We start from the raw sequence: 20,800 nt of genomic DNA, 5'->3' as shown, positions 1-20,800 counted from the left end.
AACCCGCAACAAAACATTTTTAAAGAGCAAATGTACAGCAAAATGAAAACAAAATTTGTGTTGAAAACAATTTTGTCAATTGCGTAAACTGAAATAAAATTATGATTTCTGTTTGATGTTGATATCAAAACTTGATTTCAATTTGCTGTCATTTTGATGCTTGACTTTGCTCGGGTATATAATCCTCATATTATGTATGTCGTTCGATTTACTTATTTTAACCTGTAGAATATAATAAACGAAACAACATAACAACAGGTTTTGAGATATCAGTATAAAAAAAAGCTTTATCAAGCCTCATTGTACGCTAATATTTTACCACAGTAAATGCTGACAAAATGCTGTAATGCAGGGGTATAATGGCCTAGCGTGGTTTTTAACGCTTTCCCAATCCTAAGTAGAGCGGACGACCCAGTGATAGTTTTTTTTTGGTCTTTATTATAGAGAGTTTATGTTATCTCCGTAGCATTACAGTACGTTCAGACTACAGAGTTATAACATGTTATAATAATTATCGAAAATAAAAATGTCATCAAGATAGTCTTATAGCACGTTATCACTGCTCAGTCTGGCCAGCGTTTTATTGAATTACGGAGGTAGATTTGGGAATATTTATCGGAAACTGGTTTAAGTAGTCTCAATATCCATCGATTACGGGAGAATATCGAGTTAGGGTGAGATCGAGTAAGGGAGAGTTGACTGTAGTTCAACTATCCAGTTATCTGTAATACTAGTTCTCTTTTAACATAGATCATGTTCCAAGACATACTTACCATAGTCGCTAATTTATTGATCCTACTTTTAGAGGAACAAGATTTAATATGTGAATAATTTTTTTATTTAAATTTTGGAATACATGTTTCTGTTTACTATAGTCAGGCTGTTTATAAACCACTTAGACATATTATGTGGAGTGTGTACTTTCTACACGTTTAAGGTAATTCGCAACTTGTCCGAGGAAGAGATTTGAGCTCGTGAGCTCCACTAGTACCGGAAAACCTACTCTGTGGGAATGATTCTTGTCGAAGCCAAACATTAAGATAGCAATAAACAAAATTAATTGGACCATGTTACCTAACCGGTCCATTATTAAATGTCTAACTTGTGAAATATATAACTCTTTTGGCAAAGACCACCTCATTCTAAGAAAAGCAGTTCCACTCACTGTCTCGCAAATAAAGAGCCAGATAATGTGATCATGCTCATTTAGAGTAAACCACGTGTAGTATTCGATATTAAATTTTGCTGTTCATATCTTAATGAAAATTCAATAGGATTTAAATTGTCACTAAATAAGTTTCATATCATATAAATCTGTCATTCTTCAATCAAGAGTTTATGAAATGAAAGCATCTTAAAGTATAGTTTTGTTATTAAAGTATTGTTGATTTTTTTTCATCTGCCGTTTAACTAAAAAGCATTGTTAGTTTGTTTGAGGAAATAAATTAGATCTCAGACATCCCGTGTGAAAACATGGACACTTTCCATTACGCCAGAAGGCCGTCTTAAGATAAATATGCAAGCGAAGAAATAAGAACTATTTACAAGGCTTGGGAGACCCCTTCAGCCACTGGAGATGAACCAGCCTTGGGCTAATAAAGTAAACCTTACCTAAATATTTGCTAGAACTATGCTTCAAAATACCGTGCAGAACCACACTGGTTCATAAAAGCCCCGGTTTACGAAACTTTGTGTTTGACCACGGTTTTTCGAAACACGATATAGGTTAAATGTTCTAATGTCTTCATCAGGTTGATGCTTGAACCTTTATCTGTGAATGAACATCCGATTCATTAAAAAATCACACATTTAAGTGAACTGCAATAGAAACTGTCCGGTACCGCATCGGTTCACTACCCAAGTCTAATATTATGAAATCAAAATCAGTTATCAAATTGAATCTATTGATAGCTGGGGCCACATTATGGAACCAAGTTGTAACGACTGTTTTCATACAAGCATTCATACAAAAAACACTTCGTTTCGATTTCACCAATGAGGCCTTAGGATTAGTTCAAATTTGATTTAACCATGTATTTTATTTTTCTTTATTATAGAGGTTTTTAACTGCGGTTTAAAATGTTGCTCTAAGTTTTGGTGTGGAACCATGTGAAATAAAAGCTGCTATAAAAAGCAATGCACTATTGCATATATTTTAGTATATTGATCAATCCATTCATAACTTTGCTGTGGGCTATATTAAGTAGGGTAGTAGGAAATTAGCTGTAGTTGTCCGTCCCCTGAAACATCTCTTTCACGTCGCGAAATTCTTTTGGTTGATGTCACACTAACGAAAGAATGTCATTCATATGGAGCTTTACCGAATGTGTCGATACAAGCATGAGTAATAAGTATTTGATTGTCGTAGTGTTGTATCAATCTAACGGTTCCTGATCGCCACTTTCTTTCGCCTGCGTGCATACCTTTTACAGGTGTGGAATATCGTCGCCGTCGTAGCTGCGCGCAGGTAAAAAAAATGTGCCAGAGAAGACTTTCAGCGTTCATATGCTAATGTGCCGAATGTTTTGATAATTTATTCAATGATAGCTAAACAGTATGAATACGTGAGATTGAATTTACAGAACCAAACCAGGATAGCACGTTGAAGTTTTTAAATAATTGTTACTACGATAAATGCGATATCCACTGCAGAGCTTCCATCATATGTGCCAAGCAGTGCGTTTCTATCACACTCATTTGTAGAATATATGCGTGCAATAAGTCGATGTTAATTAGATATGTCATATTCATTCTCACTATATTTATGGCTAGGGAAATTTACAACAAGACATATAACCATTTTCCTTGCTGCTAAGGTACGAATGTATGGCGGTCAATCATACAGAAAAGGAAACAGATGATTGAAGCTATAAAATTGGTACATCAGTGACATGGACAAAATAGAAGCAAATACGCTCGTCCGTTATGTTTAGTTTCTACAAGTGACCTATTTTAATTTATTCAAATTCATATGATGATTAGCCTTATAATGCAGACAAGAAGGCTTGCTTTTGGGGAATAGAATTCCAACTGATATGCTAACAGATCCGGTGGTAAGCGTGGTTGCCTTTCACAGCAGTAGTGGGTCTGGATTTAATCCCAGACGAGGCTGTTGGGAATTTAAAAACATAGACAGTTGACATCGTCTTCGATATGAGGCTACACAGACTGAAAATTTAGCACTAGACAACACCCAGCCAACTCCCGGATGGAGTAGCACATTACGGTTCTACCTGGTGACTAGACTGGCCCACAAAATTAAAGTTCTAATTTTCCAAAATTTCAGCTCATTCTGATGTAACACGAGCTGGCGCTTTTTGTTTGAATTTTGTTTGGGGAATTTGGATAAAATACATGACAAAATAATACTCTATCGATCATAACATAAGTTTCCTTATTCTCGATTTGATTCAGATTTTCAAAACTTGTAGTTCAATTAATGAGCAACAAATTTTCTGAAGATTGCATAATAAATCCAGTTAGTTTTTTTTTTGAAATATTCGCTTTTGAATGTATATGAGCATTTTGTGTATAAAAATTTCAACCAAATCTCCCATATTAAACCAAAAGCGCCAGCCCGTGTAACGTCAAAAAAAGCTGAAAAAGTGGTTATTTCACCAAAAGACACGAGCCTGGATGTTGGCCTGTGGAAAATATGTACTTTTATTTTCAGTGTTAATCTAGTTGATATGTTGCATAAGCTGCCTGTATTTTGTTGCAATATACGAGCAGAATGCCCACAATTAATTAATATCTCCATAATACTAACTTGAATCCTGATGCTGTCCTCAACAAAGTTGTTCCTTATAGTTCAAGCTACGTGTGCTAAAATTCTAAGCTTAATCGAGTTTGCGGAACCAGTTATTTCTCCATTCATTTCAACCAATATTCCCATATAAGTTTTAAATCAAAAGCCCCAGCTCGTGTTACACCGAATGAGCTAAAATTTTCAGAGTGTGGTTTTAATGGCACAAATCTAGGGGTTGGCCCTTTGAAAAAAAAAATGATAAAAAATTTCCCCCATATGAATGTGGGTCAGTCTACTGGTAACACTACTAACCTCTCGCTAACGCCCTCAAACTTCATGAGAATCTCAGAGTTCTCTGGTCCCGTCGTCCTTCCTAAAGAAAGTAAGCCATTGGTCTCGGCTGATGTGTTGATGAGTTAGATTTAGGCTTATAGTCCCTAATGTCAGCCAAAGCATGTATAATATTGGGCCAAAAGAATACAGTTTTTGACATTTTTTTTTGTTCTAATAAAAATTTAAGATCAGGAGATTTTTATCGATCGACCCAATCTTTAAAATCATAGGCCAACATCCGAGCCATTTCCCCTGTCTAATTAAAAGTAGGTTCAGGGCAACAGTTGACTTTATAATTTGTTCGATAACAGAGAGGCTCGAGGAATCAGCTAGGTTCACTACATATGTATATTGTTTGAAGTGTGAGACAGTTAGAGTCCGGAAGTAAGAAATCATGTATATCTTGGGATTGGTTTAAAGGCATGGTTTATCTACAAATGGCCGTTACATTGCTGATTTTTGTTGCAAAATCTATCAATCTTGTCCTCAACGTATTTAAAATAAAGCTTTATTATTACAAAACATCACAAAATTATTCCGACGATCTGATAAAATAATGAATTTCTTCGAAATCCCCTCCATTTTCTCTCGTTGCTAATTGTCCAATATTTCTCTATTGGGCGGAATGGGCAGTTAGGTGGATTAAAATAAATTTCTACCAGTTTTCGCTGGAAGTTTCTTATAGTTTCCTTGAAAACGAAAATTTGATTTCACTGGAAGTTCCTTCTTACTTCGTGCAGAAGCTTTTTCTCACTTCGCACTGTAGTGGCAGCTTTCCAAATCTGGTTAAATCATCATGGGCCCTTTGTGTGCTCTAATGAACGGTAAAATGTGTTTAACAGGCACTGTTGTTTGTACATCTTCCAGTCCATCGTCTTGTTTATAGCGAAAACCTAGGTATACTGTCCAGCCCAAATTTGAAAATTTATGAGCTAAAACGAACTTAAACTTGCCGGAGACAACGGTTACGGACGATGCACACTGTAGATTTCAACGTTTTGATGATTTGGAGCTGACCACGTCAGATTTTTAACGTGAATGTGCAAGCACAGGTCTCATAATCGCAACGTTCGTGGTTCGAGTCCCCCAGTCGGCAGTTTTTTTTTCGATATGATTAATTTCCCTGACTCTCCGCATTTTTCTTTCTTCATTTTCTTGCATTGGAATGCAGCTCGGTATATCGCATCCTCGGTTCATGCGGTCTCCACTAAAATCCTCTGATGATGAATCCCCATAATTGTAAGCAAATCTTATATCCGCGGTTGGGTGTAGAAATTGGATAGTGGATAGTCAAGCTCAGTGTATCAAATTCCATGTTTTAACTGAACAGTACGGTCAGAAAGCAGGCTTGTGTATTCAGTGAAGTTATTGTGATGGACAATATCTATCGCATGATTGGCCTCATAGTTCAGAATTCACTCACTATACAGCGCTAGTAACATTTGATTCAAAAGGCTTGCTTCAGCAATTTACATTAACTGAAAACGAATCTTATTCAGTGAGTCACTTTTACTTAAGTTTCTCATGTACTGAGTGTCCAACGCTTTTAGAAATGTTTCCTTACGAATGGGCAAAAGTTACTCATTCTATGAGCTAGTTTCGTTTTTTTTTGTTTCACTCTTTATTTGTTCAAAATTCTAAATTAATTACATTTCATTTTAACCTAGGTACTCCAGCTACTACAGAAACTTACCAGCCTTAATTGTTATGATATATATCTAAGTTGTTCCTGCCTAGGCAATTCAGTATTTTAAACAGGTGTTTTAAACCTGCATTTCAGTATAACAATTGACATCTTAAAACTAAGAACTAAAACTAAATCTTATATAATTAAAAAGGGAACTAATTGAGGATTGCAGCGAATTTTGCCTGAAATTATTAACTATTTTGTTGGACTTTTGTTCTGAAGTCTCAACATTCGAAGTTCTATGTACTTCGGTATTACTGCACCAGGGAGGCAACTTCAAAATCATCTTCAAAACTTTGTTCTGAATCCTTTGAAGTGCTTTTTTCCTCGTAGTGCAACAACTAGACCATATTGGCACAGGGCAAAGCATGGCAGGTCTAAAAACTTTTTTAAATAACTATTAGAAGATTATTCGTCAGGCAAAGTTTGGATTTCGTGTATAAAAGAGGACAACATAACATTCTATATATTTGTTACATTTGGCTTGAAAACCCTTAAGATGATCTTTAAAACTTAATTTTTGGTCTAGTACTAATCCAATATATTTTACTTGGTTTGACCAGGAAATTGGAACTCCGTTTATAGTGACTATGTGACTACAACTAGATTTCAAAAAGGAAGCTCTAGGTTTATGTGAAAATATTAAAGTTGAGTTTTTGAAGCGTTGGGAGAAATCTTCCATGTTTTGTTAATAAGAAGAGAAAATATCTAAACTTTTCTGTAGTCTGCTGCAATAACATAACAATAACAAATAACAGATTTGTGGCAACCCTGAGGCAAATCAGGGAGGTCCGAAGTGAAAATGTTATACAATATAGGCCCAAGAATGCTACTCTGAGGAACTCCGCTCTAACTGGTAGTCGTTCAGATTTGGAATTTTGATAATTTACCTGCAGAGTTCTGTCAGTTAAATAATTTTGAACTAATTTCATTTAATGTAATGTGGAAAATTTAGCTTTTTCAATTAAGCAATCAAATCTTCATGCCAAACACTGTCGAATGCTTTTTTTATGTCTAGAAGAGCAACTCCAGTTGAGCAGCGATCAGATTTGTTTGCACGAGTTAAATTGGTAGCTCTTAAGAGCTGATGAGTAGTTGAATGCCCATGGCGAAATACAAACTGCTCATCTGCAAAAATTGAATTCGTATAGATGGGAAGCATCATTCTATTCAAAATTATCTTTTCAAAAAGTTTACTTATTGAAGAAAGCAAACTTGCATCTCGCTGACCGTTCTTAACAGCAGAGGAATTTGTACCTGGTCAGGAACGTGGAGCGTTTTCTATCTATCGCTTAGAACGAGATTGTAGTCTTACACTCCCAAAAATTTGATTTGTGGGTTTCATCACAATTTGAACTTTCAAATTTCTTAGGATCTTCCTTCACAGGAATTCGTCCTTTGCATGAGAGGAATCACCACAATTCATGCATTTAGCTGACATGTAGTATTTTTTTTTTCGTGACCCCATTATTGCTGGCACTTACGACACTGGGTGAGGTTTTGAAAACTTCCTCCAGTCTTCCTGAAGTGTTCCCACTTCAGTCGGACATGGAGCATAAGGCTAGCTTTTTCTAAGGCCTTGAAGTTGTCATCATTAAAAACCCCGTTGCGTGAATCGCCTGGACGGGATTTTAGTTTCATTTTGATTACTTGGACTCGCAGAACTCCAAGTAATTTTACCAGTTCATTTTTGATCTGATCCAGGGATTCACCACTGGACAGACCTTTCATGACAACCTTGAACACACGTTCAGTTTTGGTGTCGTAAGTAAAAAAAATATGCTGCTTCTCAGTAAGATACTTGAGAAGACATTTGAATCCGTTCAAGGTTTCAGCCAATACACGGCGTTTACCCCGACGGCCAATTTATAGTGAAAACTAGAATTTCACGAAGTTCAAAAGTTCCATACGGAGAGCATGGAAATCGGAAGTGGTTATCACAATATGGAAAATCTTTTCCTTTTTGGCATTAAGCCGGGAAAGTTTATTAGATTTTTTTTTCTGGATGACGGATCATTCTCATCATCCGTGGGCAAATCAAATTGAATGCTAAAATTAATTTAATCAGAATGGGGATCAAGAGATTGCCCCTTTCGTTTGCGCTTAGGCACCATGGCGGCAGTAAAACGTTTATCCAAATCGACTCCCAAGCAGATTACTATAAGAATCTGAAGGATCGAAGAGGAATTTTCCAATTCGATATCCAAGCAGGATTACTTCGGGTACAAACAAGGATCGAAGAGGAATAAGAGTCGAACAAGGTAGAAAATTTACAGGTATATTGAGCACCAAAAAGTGCTGTTTAAATTTGTTGCAGCTTAAGGTAGCAGTAACACTTCCTTCAGCAAAAAGCAAATACATATATCCGCACGGCAAGAGAGCATGATGCGGACTGAGTTTCGTTTTCTCTTTTTCGACTAGATAGGAGATTGCTATCTCTTAGTAATGTTGTTCAGATGAATAAGACCTATTGTATACTGGGAACAGAGTGACCAGTGAACCGGGAAATCGGGAAAAGCAGGAAATTATAAATCACCGAGAGAAGTCCGTGAATTTCGACGATGAACCGGGGAAAAATATACTTCGTCCTCTCTTTGGAAAATAATATTCTTCTCAACTACTAGAATTTATTTGAAGAACTTAATCGATAATTTTGATGAAAATTCCAAAGGATTCTAGAGATTTTTTTTTATATTAACTTTATTTGTACAGGCTCAATCGAATAAACTTTACAGAGCCGAGTTATCCTTTGCGTTATACATTATTGCTGTCTTAAATTTAAAGTTAAAGGAACTGGACCGAGTACTCGCGGTTGTCTCGAGGTTAGTGGAGATTTACAATTTTTTGGATGGGAAAAGGGAAGAAGGAGGTTTGAAATGTGGTTTACGATACAACTATTTACTTAATCCTAAAGCATGAAGTTATTTCTATTCATCTTGAAAACAAACATTGAGAAAAAAAAAACCCCACACGTACAAAATACAAACTAAACACACGGTTAATCAAACTTACAATCTAAGGTTAATATCCTTAAAGTAAACATATATGAGTTTCATAAACTCCAGATCGCGTCTAGCCAAAATATCCCGAACTGGAACATTAGGTTGTCTACCTCGAGCCCGAAGGGAATCATAAAAATGTGATCTGACTCCACGATACTCCGCACAAGACCAAAGGATGTGATCAGCGTCCTGGTAACCTTGTCCACATTCACAGAGATTGCTGTCTCCCAACCCCACACGGAACAAGTGAGCGTTTAGACAATAGTGATTGGACATGAGACGAGACATCACGCGTATGAAGTCTCGACTCAAGTCCAACCCTTTGAACCATGCAAACTTCGACACCTTAGGGATAATTGAATGTAGCCATCGTCCCAAGCTCCCTTCACTCCATTGATGTTGCCAGCTAACGAGCGACTGCTGACGATAAATAGAGAAAAATTCACTATAGGCGATCTGTCGATCATAAATGTCGCCTTCCATAGCGCCCACCTTCGCAAGTGAATCCGCCTTCTCATTGCCCAAAATTGAGCAATGCGAAGGGACCCACGCGAAGGTGATGATGAAAGAGCGCACGGATAAAGCACTAAGCAGTTCTCGTATTTTCAAGAGAAAATACGAGAAGTGCTTTACCGGCCTAATGGAACGGATAGCCTCGACAGAACTGAGACTATCCGTAAAAATAAAGTAGTGGTGTGGAAGAAGTGAAGCAATAGTTTCCAAAGTGTAGTGAATTGCTGCCAGTTCAGCCACATACACAGAACAAGGAGCTTCAAGTTTTCGAGAGGCGCTATGAAATTCATTAAATACACCAAAACCAGCGGACTCCTCTATTAGAGATCCATCTGTGAAAAACGTTCGTGCAGAATCAACATGGCCAAACTTTGCAGCGTATAATGACGGAGCAATCATAGGACGATGATGCTCTGGAATTCCGCGGATTTCCTGCGTCATAGATAAATCAAAATTCACTGAATTGCCGAAATCGGAGAAGACTACACGATTGGGAATATTTCTTGAAGGGCTGACATCCTGTGTTAAATAAAGGTAGTACAAAGTCATAAAACATGTTTGAGGATTTAGCTCCAGAAGCTTCTCAAAGTTTTCGATCACCAGTGGGTTCATTACTTCACAACGGGTGAGGAGCCTCAGAGATAACTCTGAAAAACGGACGGATAGTGGCAACATGCCCGCCAGCACTTCGAGACTCATCGTATGAGTCGAGTGCATGCATCCTAACGCGATACGAAGACAACGATACTGGATCCGTTCCAGCTTGATGATGTGAGTTTTAGCTGCCGACTGAAAACAAAAACTACCATATTCTAGAACCGATAAAATCGTTGTCCCGTACAACGTCAGAAGATCTTGTGGATGGGCTCCCCACCACGTTCCGGTAATTGATCGAAGGAAATTGATCCTTGGTTGGCATTTTCGTCTCAGATACTCAATGTGGGATCTCCAGGTGCATTTGGAATCGAACCAGACCCCAAGATATTTGAAAGACATGGAATGAGTGATCGGTTTACCCAAAAGTTGAAGCTTCGGTTGTGCTGGGCTATGCTTCCTAGAAAAAACGACCAACTCAGTTTTCTCCGTGGAGAATTCGATACCCAGCTGAATAGCCCAAGTAGACAAATTGTCCAAGGTATCCTGTAAGGGTCCTTGCAGGTCAACCTCTTTTGGCCCTGTGATAGACACTACGCCGTCATCTGCAAGTTGTCTCAACGTGCAATTGTCATTAAGACAATTGTCAATTTCTCTAACGTAGAAATTGTACAAAAGGGGGCTTAAACATGAGCCTTGGGGGAGACCCATGTAGCTAAATCGAAAAGCTGTAGAGTTTCCATGAGAAAAGCTCATATGTTTTTCTGTCAGAAAATTGTACAAAAAATTATTCATTAATGGAGACAATCCACAAGCGTGGAGTTTCTCTGAAAGAACTTCAACGGATACTGAATCAAAAGCCCCCTTGATATCCAAGAACACAGAAGCCATTTGCTCTTTCTTAGCAAAAGCTAACTGAATTTCCGAGGAAAGCAACGCGAGACAGTCGTTCGTTCCCTTGCCCCTACGGAAACCAAATTGAGTATCTGAAAGAAGGTGGTTCGTCTCAACCCATTTGTCGAGGCGAAAAAGGATCATTTTCTCCATCAATTTCCGAATACACGCCAGCATCGCGATGGGCCGATACGAATTGTGATCCGACGCGGGTTTATCAGGCTTTTTAATGGCTATCACCCTTACTCGTCTCCAATCGTCGGGAACAATATTAAGCTCCAAGAACTGATTGTACAAGTTCAACATGCGCCTCTTAGCAACGTCTGGGAGGTTTTTCAGCAAGTTGAACTTGATTCTATCAGATCCCGGGGCAGAATTGCCACACGAAAGGAGAGCGAGTAAAAGTTCCACCATTGAAAAAGGCTGACTGATGTCGTCTACCGAATTCGCGGTTTCGCGAGGAATCAACTGCGACGGCACGGAATCCGGACACACTTTTCGCGCGAATTTAAGAATCCATTGATCCGAGCATTCCTCGCTTTCGTTGTTAGTAGACCGGTTACGCATTCTTCGCGCCGTACTCCAAAGCGTATTCATAGACGTTTCGCGCGACAATCCGTCTACAAACTGCCGCCAGTAACCCCGTTTTTTGGCCTTGATGAGGCTCTTGAGTTCGCGTTCAAGAGATGTGTATGCGTCGAAATGCTCGCGTGTTCCGCGTTTCCGAAAAATTTTAAACGCGTCGGACTTTTTACGGTAAACCTCCGTGCATTGTTGATCCCACCAGAGCGATGGTGTTTTCTTACGAATTGACGATCGCGGCACCGGTCGTGTTTGAGCTTGAAGTGCGCTGTCGACGATGAGACTAGAGAGGAAATTATATTCCTCCAACGGCGGAAGCTCTTCCACTGACGATACTGCATCGCCTATCGCGGATTGGAACTTAGTCCAATCGATGTTACGGGTTAGATCATACGCGACGTTAACGGATTCTGACGAGTTGAACCCACTGGCAATCGAAATTTTGATCGGCAGATGATCACTACCGTGCGGATCCTGGATTACATGCCAAGTGCAATCCAACGATAGTGAATTAGAGCAAAAGGTGAGGTCTAATCTGCTACCATTCGAGGATGGACCAGCCAAACGTGTTACTTCTCCATTGTTAAGTATTGTCATGTTGAAGTTGTCGCAGAGATCATAAATCAAAGTAGAACGGTTATCATCGTACAGCTCCCCCCAGCCTTTACCGTGGGAGTTAAAATCTCCCATGATCAACCATGGAGCGGGAAGTACCGCACATATGTCGAAAAGTTGTTTGCGATTAACAGAGACTCTAGGAGCAATATATACAGAAGCAATACAAAGGCTCTTACCTTTAATCGTAGCCTGACATGCGACAACTTCAATACCGGGGAATTCGGGAAGATTCACTCTATAGAAGGAATGGCACTTTTTGATCCCCAATAGTACCCCTCCTCCACGTGAATCCTCACGATCCAATCGAATAATGTTAAAATCATAAAAAGGGAGATCAATTTCTGAAGAGAGCCATGTTTCACAGAGGGCAAATGCATCGCAATTATTGTTATGGACTAAATACTTGAACGAATCTAATTTCGGAATAAGACTTCGACAATTCCACTGTAGAACAGTGATCAAATCCCCGACCTCGTTTGGAAAATTATCCATCGAAGGAGATGATAGCTGCAAGAAGGGGCCATTTTGAAGTCAATTGCTTCAAGAAGGATTTCACAGTGGGAAGCAATGTGAGGACAATGCTTTTCAGAGGATCAGAAATGTTGAGGTATTTGAGAATACCGTCCACAATGTCATCAAATGAGAACAACCCAGATGAAGAAGGGGTTTCTGTTCTTAAAATTGGGGCATCAGGGGTTTTGGATGTCCCCGGAAGAGGTGGAAAATCCTGGATATAGTCAGTTCTGCGGAATCCAGGAGGAGTAGAAGTCTCCTTTTTTCCACCACTCCTTGATTTGGGCAAGCTGATTTGGGGTTCTTTATTTGCAACAATCCGCGAACGGATGCGCTTTCGTTTCCGTGCAGAACCTTCCGGAAAACTGAAAGAAGTTCCCTCCTCAGCCAAGTCAGAGTCAGTCTCGTCATCTGACAAAAGAGAAAAGGGATTTTTGTCACTGGTCGATGGCGGGGCTGTCTTAAGCATTTCTGCAAAAGACCGCCTGGAACGTTCCTTGAGGGAGCGTTTCATTTTGTCCCCGAGCTGTTTGTACGCCGGGCACGACGAGAGAGCATGAGGAGGAGTTCCGTTGCAGTACACGCATTTTGGTGCAGTAGCTGCGCAGGCGCCATCCTCATGCTTCTCCCCGCATGTGGAGCAGCGTGCCTTGTTGCCGCAGTGGGAGGCCGTATGTCCCAACCGCTTACAATTCTGGTAGTTCATGACCCGAGGTACAAACAACCGCACAGGAAGACGAAGTTTTCCCAGCTCGATGTATTGAGGAAGGGCAGATCCAGAAAAGGTCACCCGAAACGAGTCTGTGGGGGTAAAACTCTTTTTACCCTCGCTGAGCGATACTGACTTCATTCTATGAACGGCCAGTATCTTTACCGGAGGAAGCAAGGGTTTCTTAAATCGGCCAACCGCTTGCTTCTCCAGTATCTCGGGGTTCAGGCTCGCCTCAGTGACCACGCCTTCGATCTCCACATCAGAGGCTGGAATGTACACTAGACTGATGCAAATTTTGACATTTTTGCTCCACAGTGCTCAAACGGTTTCAAACCGGGTAATGATTAGTCTCCCAAAATTTGAACTCATTTGAAAAGAAACTGACTTGGCACAAACCATTTGAAGTTTATATGGAAATTACTATGGGAAATCCAAACTTTTTGTTCATTGTCTTCTTACCTTTTTCCATATGGCACTGTTCAAAAATTTAAAAGCTATACTTATGGAAAATTTTCTTAGCTTCAAGTTAGCAGAACATAGTTCTTGAGCCAAACGTCAAATAAAATAGTTATTAATTGTTTAAGAGATTGATAATCTTATGGCATGATCAAGCAACTGTTTTGTGAGCAACACTGTATCTTGCAGTGTGACATAGTAGCCATGATTTTTGTGCTCTATTCCAAGCGCCAGAAACACCAATGTTGCCTGCTGAACAGTTGATTGAGCATAATCGTAAGACATTAGTGGTTTGAATTATTGTTAATTTTTGATGTTTACATTATATTGAAAAGTGATTCAGGACAAAGTTGTAGCTGAAAAAATTTTCTACGAGTACAGTTATCATTTTTTAAAGCAGAGCGATATGGTAAATTGTTAGATGGATATGTACAAAACATTTGGTTTTTCTATAGTAATTTCCATATAAACTTCAAATGGTTTGTGCGAAGTCAGTTTCTTATCAAATCAGTTCAAATTTTGGGAGACTAATCAGGACCCAATTTGGAATCGTTTGGGCACTGTGGAGCGAAAATGTCAAAATTTGCATCAGTCTAATGTACACCCTATATTCCAGTGTGAAAAACTGGGAAACAGCAATTTCATTGGCCTGTTTCAGGTTAGCGACGGTCACACGAAGTTTGTTGTGCCTAACCTTCGTTATTTCGGTCACGGCAGAGAATCGCTTTGTCAGATCATCAGATATCTGAACAACATTCAAGGGTTTGTTTTTGGGCTGAAAATAGACAACCCATGGGCCAGTCGAGTCATTCGGGTAGGCCCGCAATCTGGAGCTTTTCTCAGCCTGCCCATTGTCAGACTGAGACGACGAACCATGGATGACATCATCATTTTTCTTAGATGAATGGTCATCCATGTCGTCTTCTGACAAAACATCCATTTTGTTCAACTAGTGGGAGCGCAAAATGCTCTCCCACTGAACGCACAGACACAATACACAGAAAACAGTACAAACACAGAAATACAAAATGAAAATTTACCTAATGGGGGAGGAAAAGAAACAAAAAAAAAAAAAAACTTATCTGATAATCCTATACTACTACCACCGAGTGTTATATGTGTAGGCGTTTACACAGATGACTGGGAAGCGACGCGCAGCGTGGATGACCTTCGCTGTGGTGCACTTGATCGAGGCGCGGCACTCAGCGCACACAGGCGCACGATGATTGATGAACGATGAAGATGTAGAAACGGGTGCTCACACTCGATGATGATGATACGTGCGTGGGTATGCGTAAGCGCGTATGCGTGACCACGCAACGATGATGCCCAAATTGGTTCGCGAATTTCCAATAGCACGGATTACTCTTTCCGAAAATGACACTTTCTACTAAAAAAAACTCACTTTTCGATCAATTTACCGGGAACTATGCCAGGAGTCACTTAGTGAGAAAAAAAACTGATAATTTATATCAAGCGAATACCGAGAAAACTTCCAAAACAACGGAGCGCGAAACAAGTCGACCGTACTTCTTGCTAGGACGCAGTGAGATGGATTCTAGAGATAATAATGTATGTAAGATACAAATTCCAATAGAGTTCTTAGAAGTATTTTTATAGAGTTACTACAACGCCAAGTCAATTGTTTAAGTTTAAAGTAAAATTATGAGTTGGTTCTGTGTGAAATAACATGACGATTGTAAAGAGGATTATAGGGTAATTTCTAATGAATATTTTTTAATAAATTCCGAGAAAAACGTAAAGAGAGTTTTTATGAGAACTTAAAAAAAATCTGAGAGTATTTATATAATTATTAAATATTAAATGGAACAACAAAATAGTCTCGTAGTTCTACGTCAACAATGCGGTCGTGCTTTGTACAGAACCCTTAACTTTATTTTAATTATTGACATTTTGTATGCTTGCATCATGTCATATGAATTGTGATAATTCTTGACATTTTGCATGCTTGCATCATGTCATATTAATTTATATTTTATTTTTTGTCACTGATTTATCAAATGCTCTATATTGACGAATAGAGTTGCCAAATCATTCACCCTCCCACTAACACAACTCTTTCCTTCCTGTGACACCTATGAAGGTAGTATGGGTTCCCTGCACCTTCTTAAGTAGATGTTGGATTAACTTTCCCTCCCTTCCCATGCGATTGTAAGGATGTGGCCAGGTGTATAATGCGATGCTTGTATTGTAGATTTTATTTTCGTGTGGGGAAAATCACTAATCCCAAGTGATATTTTCTGCGTCAACACTCGATATTTTCTGCAAAACGTATTAGTTGACCATTATATAGCCACCCACGATTTGTACAATCGCATATGCTATGCTATGCTATGCTATACATCATGTCATATGAATTGTGATAATTCTTTTTTAATTCTCTTATCTTGACATTTTGTTGACAGGTCTGCTTCATCTTCTCCATTGCTGAATTAACTGCGTATCGTATACGTCTTCTTGTATCTTCTTCACTTCTTCTGATATTTTGTTGGTTCTTGGTATTCTTCTAAATCCACTCTTTGATCTATTTTCTTCTTTGTTCTTTCCATGGTTCTGTTTATTTTCTTCATTCCTTCATCCTTCTTTATTTCCATTGCCTTGTTTTCCGCTCCTACGTTTTAATGTCTTTTCCTTCGGTAGCGGCACCGGTGGTGTAGTGGTAAGAGTGATTACCTCTCACTCCAGCAGGCCTGGGTCCAATCCCAGTCGGCGCCACCGGGATGTTCTGAGGCATAACATCTCTGATCACGCCTTGCTACCGACGCTAGGGAGGCAGCTCCCACACCTGGACCCTACATATCGACCATCAAATCATGAACCGGGGACCAACGGCTTTACTTCTCTTCCGAAGGAAGGCGTGTTCAGAGATGTTATGCCTCAGAACATCCCGGTGGCGCCGACTGGGATTGAACCCAGGCCTGCTGGGGTGAGAGGCAATCACGCTTACCACTACACAACCGGCACCGCAACAATTCACGTTGTTTCTCATTATGCTTTCCATCCGCTATCCGTTTTTCGTTCTTCATTAGCTTCACCTTCTTTACATGACAGTATAAATTTTCTCCGCCTACTCACTTAGAAAGGTCCCTCACACATACGAGCGACAATTTTGACATAAATTTGAGTCATAACAGACGCGAATCAAGGATCCAAACAAGGATCAATCAAACTTATTTAAATCAAACGTACTTTTCGTCGAGCAACGAACTTTTCAGTCTCGGAGCACTCATGACATGTTTGTTTACGCCTCATCTTTTATGTCAAAGACGGATTCCGTCCCGTGTAAAATTAGTTATTTCTAATTGTGTAGTTCACCTTTTTTGATCTTCATCCTGTTATATGTTTTCCTTCTTCACATTCATCCTTCCTTTCTTGTTCAGTTGTCTGCTTAGAATCTCTAAAAATGTCCCCGTGGTTTGTAGGCAGGACCTTTTGTGCAATTTTCCGATGTATCCCAAATGACTGATCACCTTTTGTGTCAGCTTTTTGAATATCAATCCCGCCTAACGCTTGGAACAGTTGCTTATTATTATTTAAAAAAATGTTAGTTAACCTTGCATTTTCTCTTGTTTATTTCTTTTCAGACATAAAGGATGGCTAGGCATGTAGCACATAAGATAATATTGTTAGCTTCAGTATTTATTACAGTATTAGCAGAGGTATGTCAATTAATAATTTGATAAACTTAAATATGATCTTCAAATTATATTTTACGCAGGACCCATTTTCGTGTTCGATAGGTTGGGAACTGAGAGCGCTGAATTGCTACAAATATTTTAGTGTAAAACACTCATGGGAAAAATCAGCTGAGCTTTGTAAACGGTAGCTTATTCTTAAATTGCACTTGTATTTCTATGATTGAAATTTTTACATTTATAATAGATATGGTGCTGAGCTCGCAACTATCGAATCGTTTGAGGAGAATGAAGCAACAAGAGAAATTGCTCTTTTTGGCGAGTCTAGAGGACGAACGGCGAATATGTATTGGTTAGGTCTTGCTTCATTAGATGACCTCAGAACAAACACACTAGAATCTACAGCAGGGGGACTAGTTTCGCAATATTCAGGATTTTGGGCTCTGAATCAACCCGATCCTGCAGCTGGAGAATGTGTTGCGGCTTCAAACGTAAATAGCATGCAGTCCTGGCAGTTAGAAACGTGTGAAAATTTGTTGCCATTTATGTGCAAAAGGCCTGCATGTCCCCAAAATTCAGTCCGATGCTCTAATGGGGCTTGTATAAACCAGGCATTCAAATGCGATGGAAATGATGACTGTGGAGATGGAAGTGATGAGCTGGACTGTCCAAACGCGTGTCATTTCCACATGCAATCGGGTGGAGATGTTATTGAATCACCAAATTTTCCTCAAAAGTATCCAGCATTGGCAGGGTGTAAGTGGACACTGGAAGGACCTCAGGGCACGAACATAATTTTGCAATTCCAAGAATTTGATACTGAAAAAAACTTTGATATCGTTCAGATTTTAGTCGGAGGTCGAACTGAAAACAAAGCGGTGTCGCTGGCCACACTGTCTGGTAAGAACGATTTAACCAGTAAACCATTCATCACTGCGTCAAATTTCATGATTATCAAATTTACGTCTGACGGAAGCGTTGAGCGTAAAGGTTTTAGAGCAACATGGAAAACTGAGCCTCAGACATGTGGAGGCAAGTTGCAGGCAACTACCCAAGCGCAGATGCTGAATAGCCCAGGTTATCCAAAAACATACCCAGGTGGACTTGAATGCTTATATATAATAAAAGCCCAGAACGGCCGAGTGATTTCACTAGAAGTTGATGATCTAAACTTAAATGAAGATCGCGATTTTATTCTCATTCGTGATGGAGATAATGCCCATAGTAAACCAATTACCCGTTTAACTGGTACATCATTGAACGATCGTAATAGAGTAATAATTTCTACGGGCAACCAATTATACGTATTTTTCAAAACATCTCTCGGAGGCTCTAAAAAAGGATTCAGCATGAAGTATACACAAGGATGTGCAGCAACTATAACAGCTTTGAACGGCACTGTTACTTCTCCTGCTTATGATCTGTCAAACTACCCTAATAATCAAGAATGTTTTTTTAAGATCAAGAACCCCATGGGTGGCCCGCTTTCTTTACGGTTCAAAAACTTTAAAGTGCACAAAAGCGATAAAGTTCAGATTTTCGATGGCTCTTCCACATCTGGTCTGCGTCTTCATCCTGATTTTGGTTTCACAGGAAATACAGTGCCAAAAATCACACTTACAGCGTCCTCAGGAAATATTCTAGTAAAATTTATTACTGATGCCTTACATAACGACAAGGGGTAAGATACTGTTATTTTATTGGGTTTTCTTGAATAATTTATGTGACTATCATTTCCCAGATGGTTAGCACAATTTTCTGCGGATTGTCCAGATTTAAAACCTGGGTTTGGAGCCCTAGCATCTAGTCGCGATACAGCTTTTGGGACTATCATTACTTTCACATGCCCAATCGGTCAAGAATTCGCAACTGGCAAAAACAAGATTGTAACGAAATGTCAAAACGGAGGAACTTGGAGCGTTGACTACATTCCCAAGTGTCAAGGTAGATAAAAACATACATAAATTTTTAATCGATTTGGATTCAGAGAGTGTAACTATTAATATATTATAGAGGTATACTGTGGTCCAGTTCCTCAGATTGATAACGGATTTTCGATTGGATCTTCAAACGTGACATACCGTGGTCTTGCAATGTATCAATGCTATGCCGGATTTGCGTTTGCTTCGGGCAATGCCATTGAAAAGATTTCCTGCTTGGCTGATGGTAATTGGGAACGACAACCCTCATGCTTAGCATCACAATGTCCACTACTGCAAGAAGTTCCTCACGCAAATGTTACCATTCTGAATGGAGGTGGACGCAGCTACGGCACAATCGTCAGATACGAATGCGAATCTGGTTATCAGCGCAACGGTCAACCTGTGCTTAATTGCATGTCGAACGGAACTTGGAGTAGTCTCGTCCCTACATGCACTCGGAAGCGATGCTTTAAGTAATTTCTGAATAATCAAGTTTGAAGTTCTATTTCAACGACACTGCTTTTAATTTATTTCCAGTTATCCAGAAATTGAAAATGGATTCTTTGTGGATAGAACTCGTCAGTATTTCTTCGGTGATGAGGCACGTATTCAGTGCTATAAAGGTTATAAGCAGATTGGTTCCAATATAGTTAAATGCAGCGCTGATCAAGAATTCGATACATTGCCAACATGTGAAGGTAAAATTAATGAGACTATTTGAACTTTAAAGGCACTAATCATGTATTTTTAATAGATATCAACGAATGCATAGCATCTCCATGCGATTTAGCATCTACGGAATGTGTAAATACACCAGGATCATTCTACTGCCAGTGCAAAGCAGGTTTCTCAGCGTCCACTGAGTGTAGACCAGTTGGTGACTTAGGTTTAGCAACTGGTGGAGTCTCCGATAACAGCATATCCGTATCTTCAACTGAGGATGGGTATGATAAGTCGGTAAGAAATAACGTATATTATTAGCTTTTATCAACAAGTTAAACTCATAATTCTACTATTTACAGATGTTGAGACTGAATTCAGCTGGTTGGTGTGGAAATTCTATGGATCCAGGTGCCAACTGGGTACTGCTTGATTTCAAAGCCCCAACAATCATGAGAGGTTTCCGTACTATGTCAGTACAGCGATTCGATGGCAGCTTAGCTTTCACTTCTGCTATTCGTATTCAATATACAAATGATATAACTGATGTGTTCAAAGATTATGCGAACCCTGATGGCACAGCTGTAGAATTTAGAATCCTAGAACCCACACTATCTATTCTCAATCTACCAATACCGATTGAGTCACGATATGTGAGATTTAGACTTCAAGATTTTATGATAGCTCCGTGCTTGAAATTAGAAGTAATGGGCTGCACAAGGATCGATTGTATTGATATTAATGAGTGTTCAAACAAGAATGGTGGCTGTAGACAAAAGTGTATCAACTCACCAGGATCGTACTCGTGTGGATGCAATACGGGCTATGAGCTTTTTATCAGCAATGGAACAGCAGGGTAAGACTTATGTGGTAGCAAATTTGTAACGTTTGCCATTCTAACCTCTGCATT

At 39.3% G+C, this 20,800-nt stretch overlaps 1 protein-coding gene across 4 annotated transcripts in view; it reads left to right on the top strand.

Annotated features, from left to right (window-relative positions):
* The window catches only part of uif (sushi, von Willebrand factor type A, EGF and pentraxin domain-containing protein uif), a 71,902-nt gene that overhangs the window by 11,467 nt on the left and 39,635 nt on the right, over positions 1-20,800 (top strand). For all 4 annotated transcript variants that reach the window (XM_065233054.1, XM_065233055.1, XM_065233053.1 and 1 more), the window contains exons 3-10: positions 17,258-17,332; positions 17,392-17,495; positions 17,556-18,989; positions 19,050-19,252; positions 19,322-19,703; positions 19,768-19,928; positions 19,985-20,187; positions 20,253-20,746. In XM_065233054.1, the coding sequence (XP_065089126.1) occupies positions 17,267-17,332; positions 17,392-17,495; positions 17,556-18,989; positions 19,050-19,252; positions 19,322-19,703; positions 19,768-19,928; positions 19,985-20,187; positions 20,253-20,746 (3,047 nt within the window). In that variant the 5' untranslated portion in view covers positions 17,258-17,266. The remainder of the gene's footprint in view (positions 1-17,257; positions 17,333-17,391; positions 17,496-17,555; positions 18,990-19,049; positions 19,253-19,321; positions 19,704-19,767; positions 19,929-19,984; positions 20,188-20,252; positions 20,747-20,800) is intronic.

The sequence above is a fragment of the Ochlerotatus camptorhynchus genome, unplaced genomic scaffold (genome assembly GCF_037179485.1).
Source record: "Ochlerotatus camptorhynchus isolate MF236.1 unplaced genomic scaffold, CSIRO-AGI_Acam_v1.1 ptg000386l, whole genome shotgun sequence".
NCBI lineage: Eukaryota > Metazoa > Arthropoda > Insecta > Diptera > Culicidae > Ochlerotatus > Ochlerotatus camptorhynchus.
Note: the sequence above shows the minus strand (reverse complement) of the source record. Positions and strands in the feature narration are given on the sequence as shown.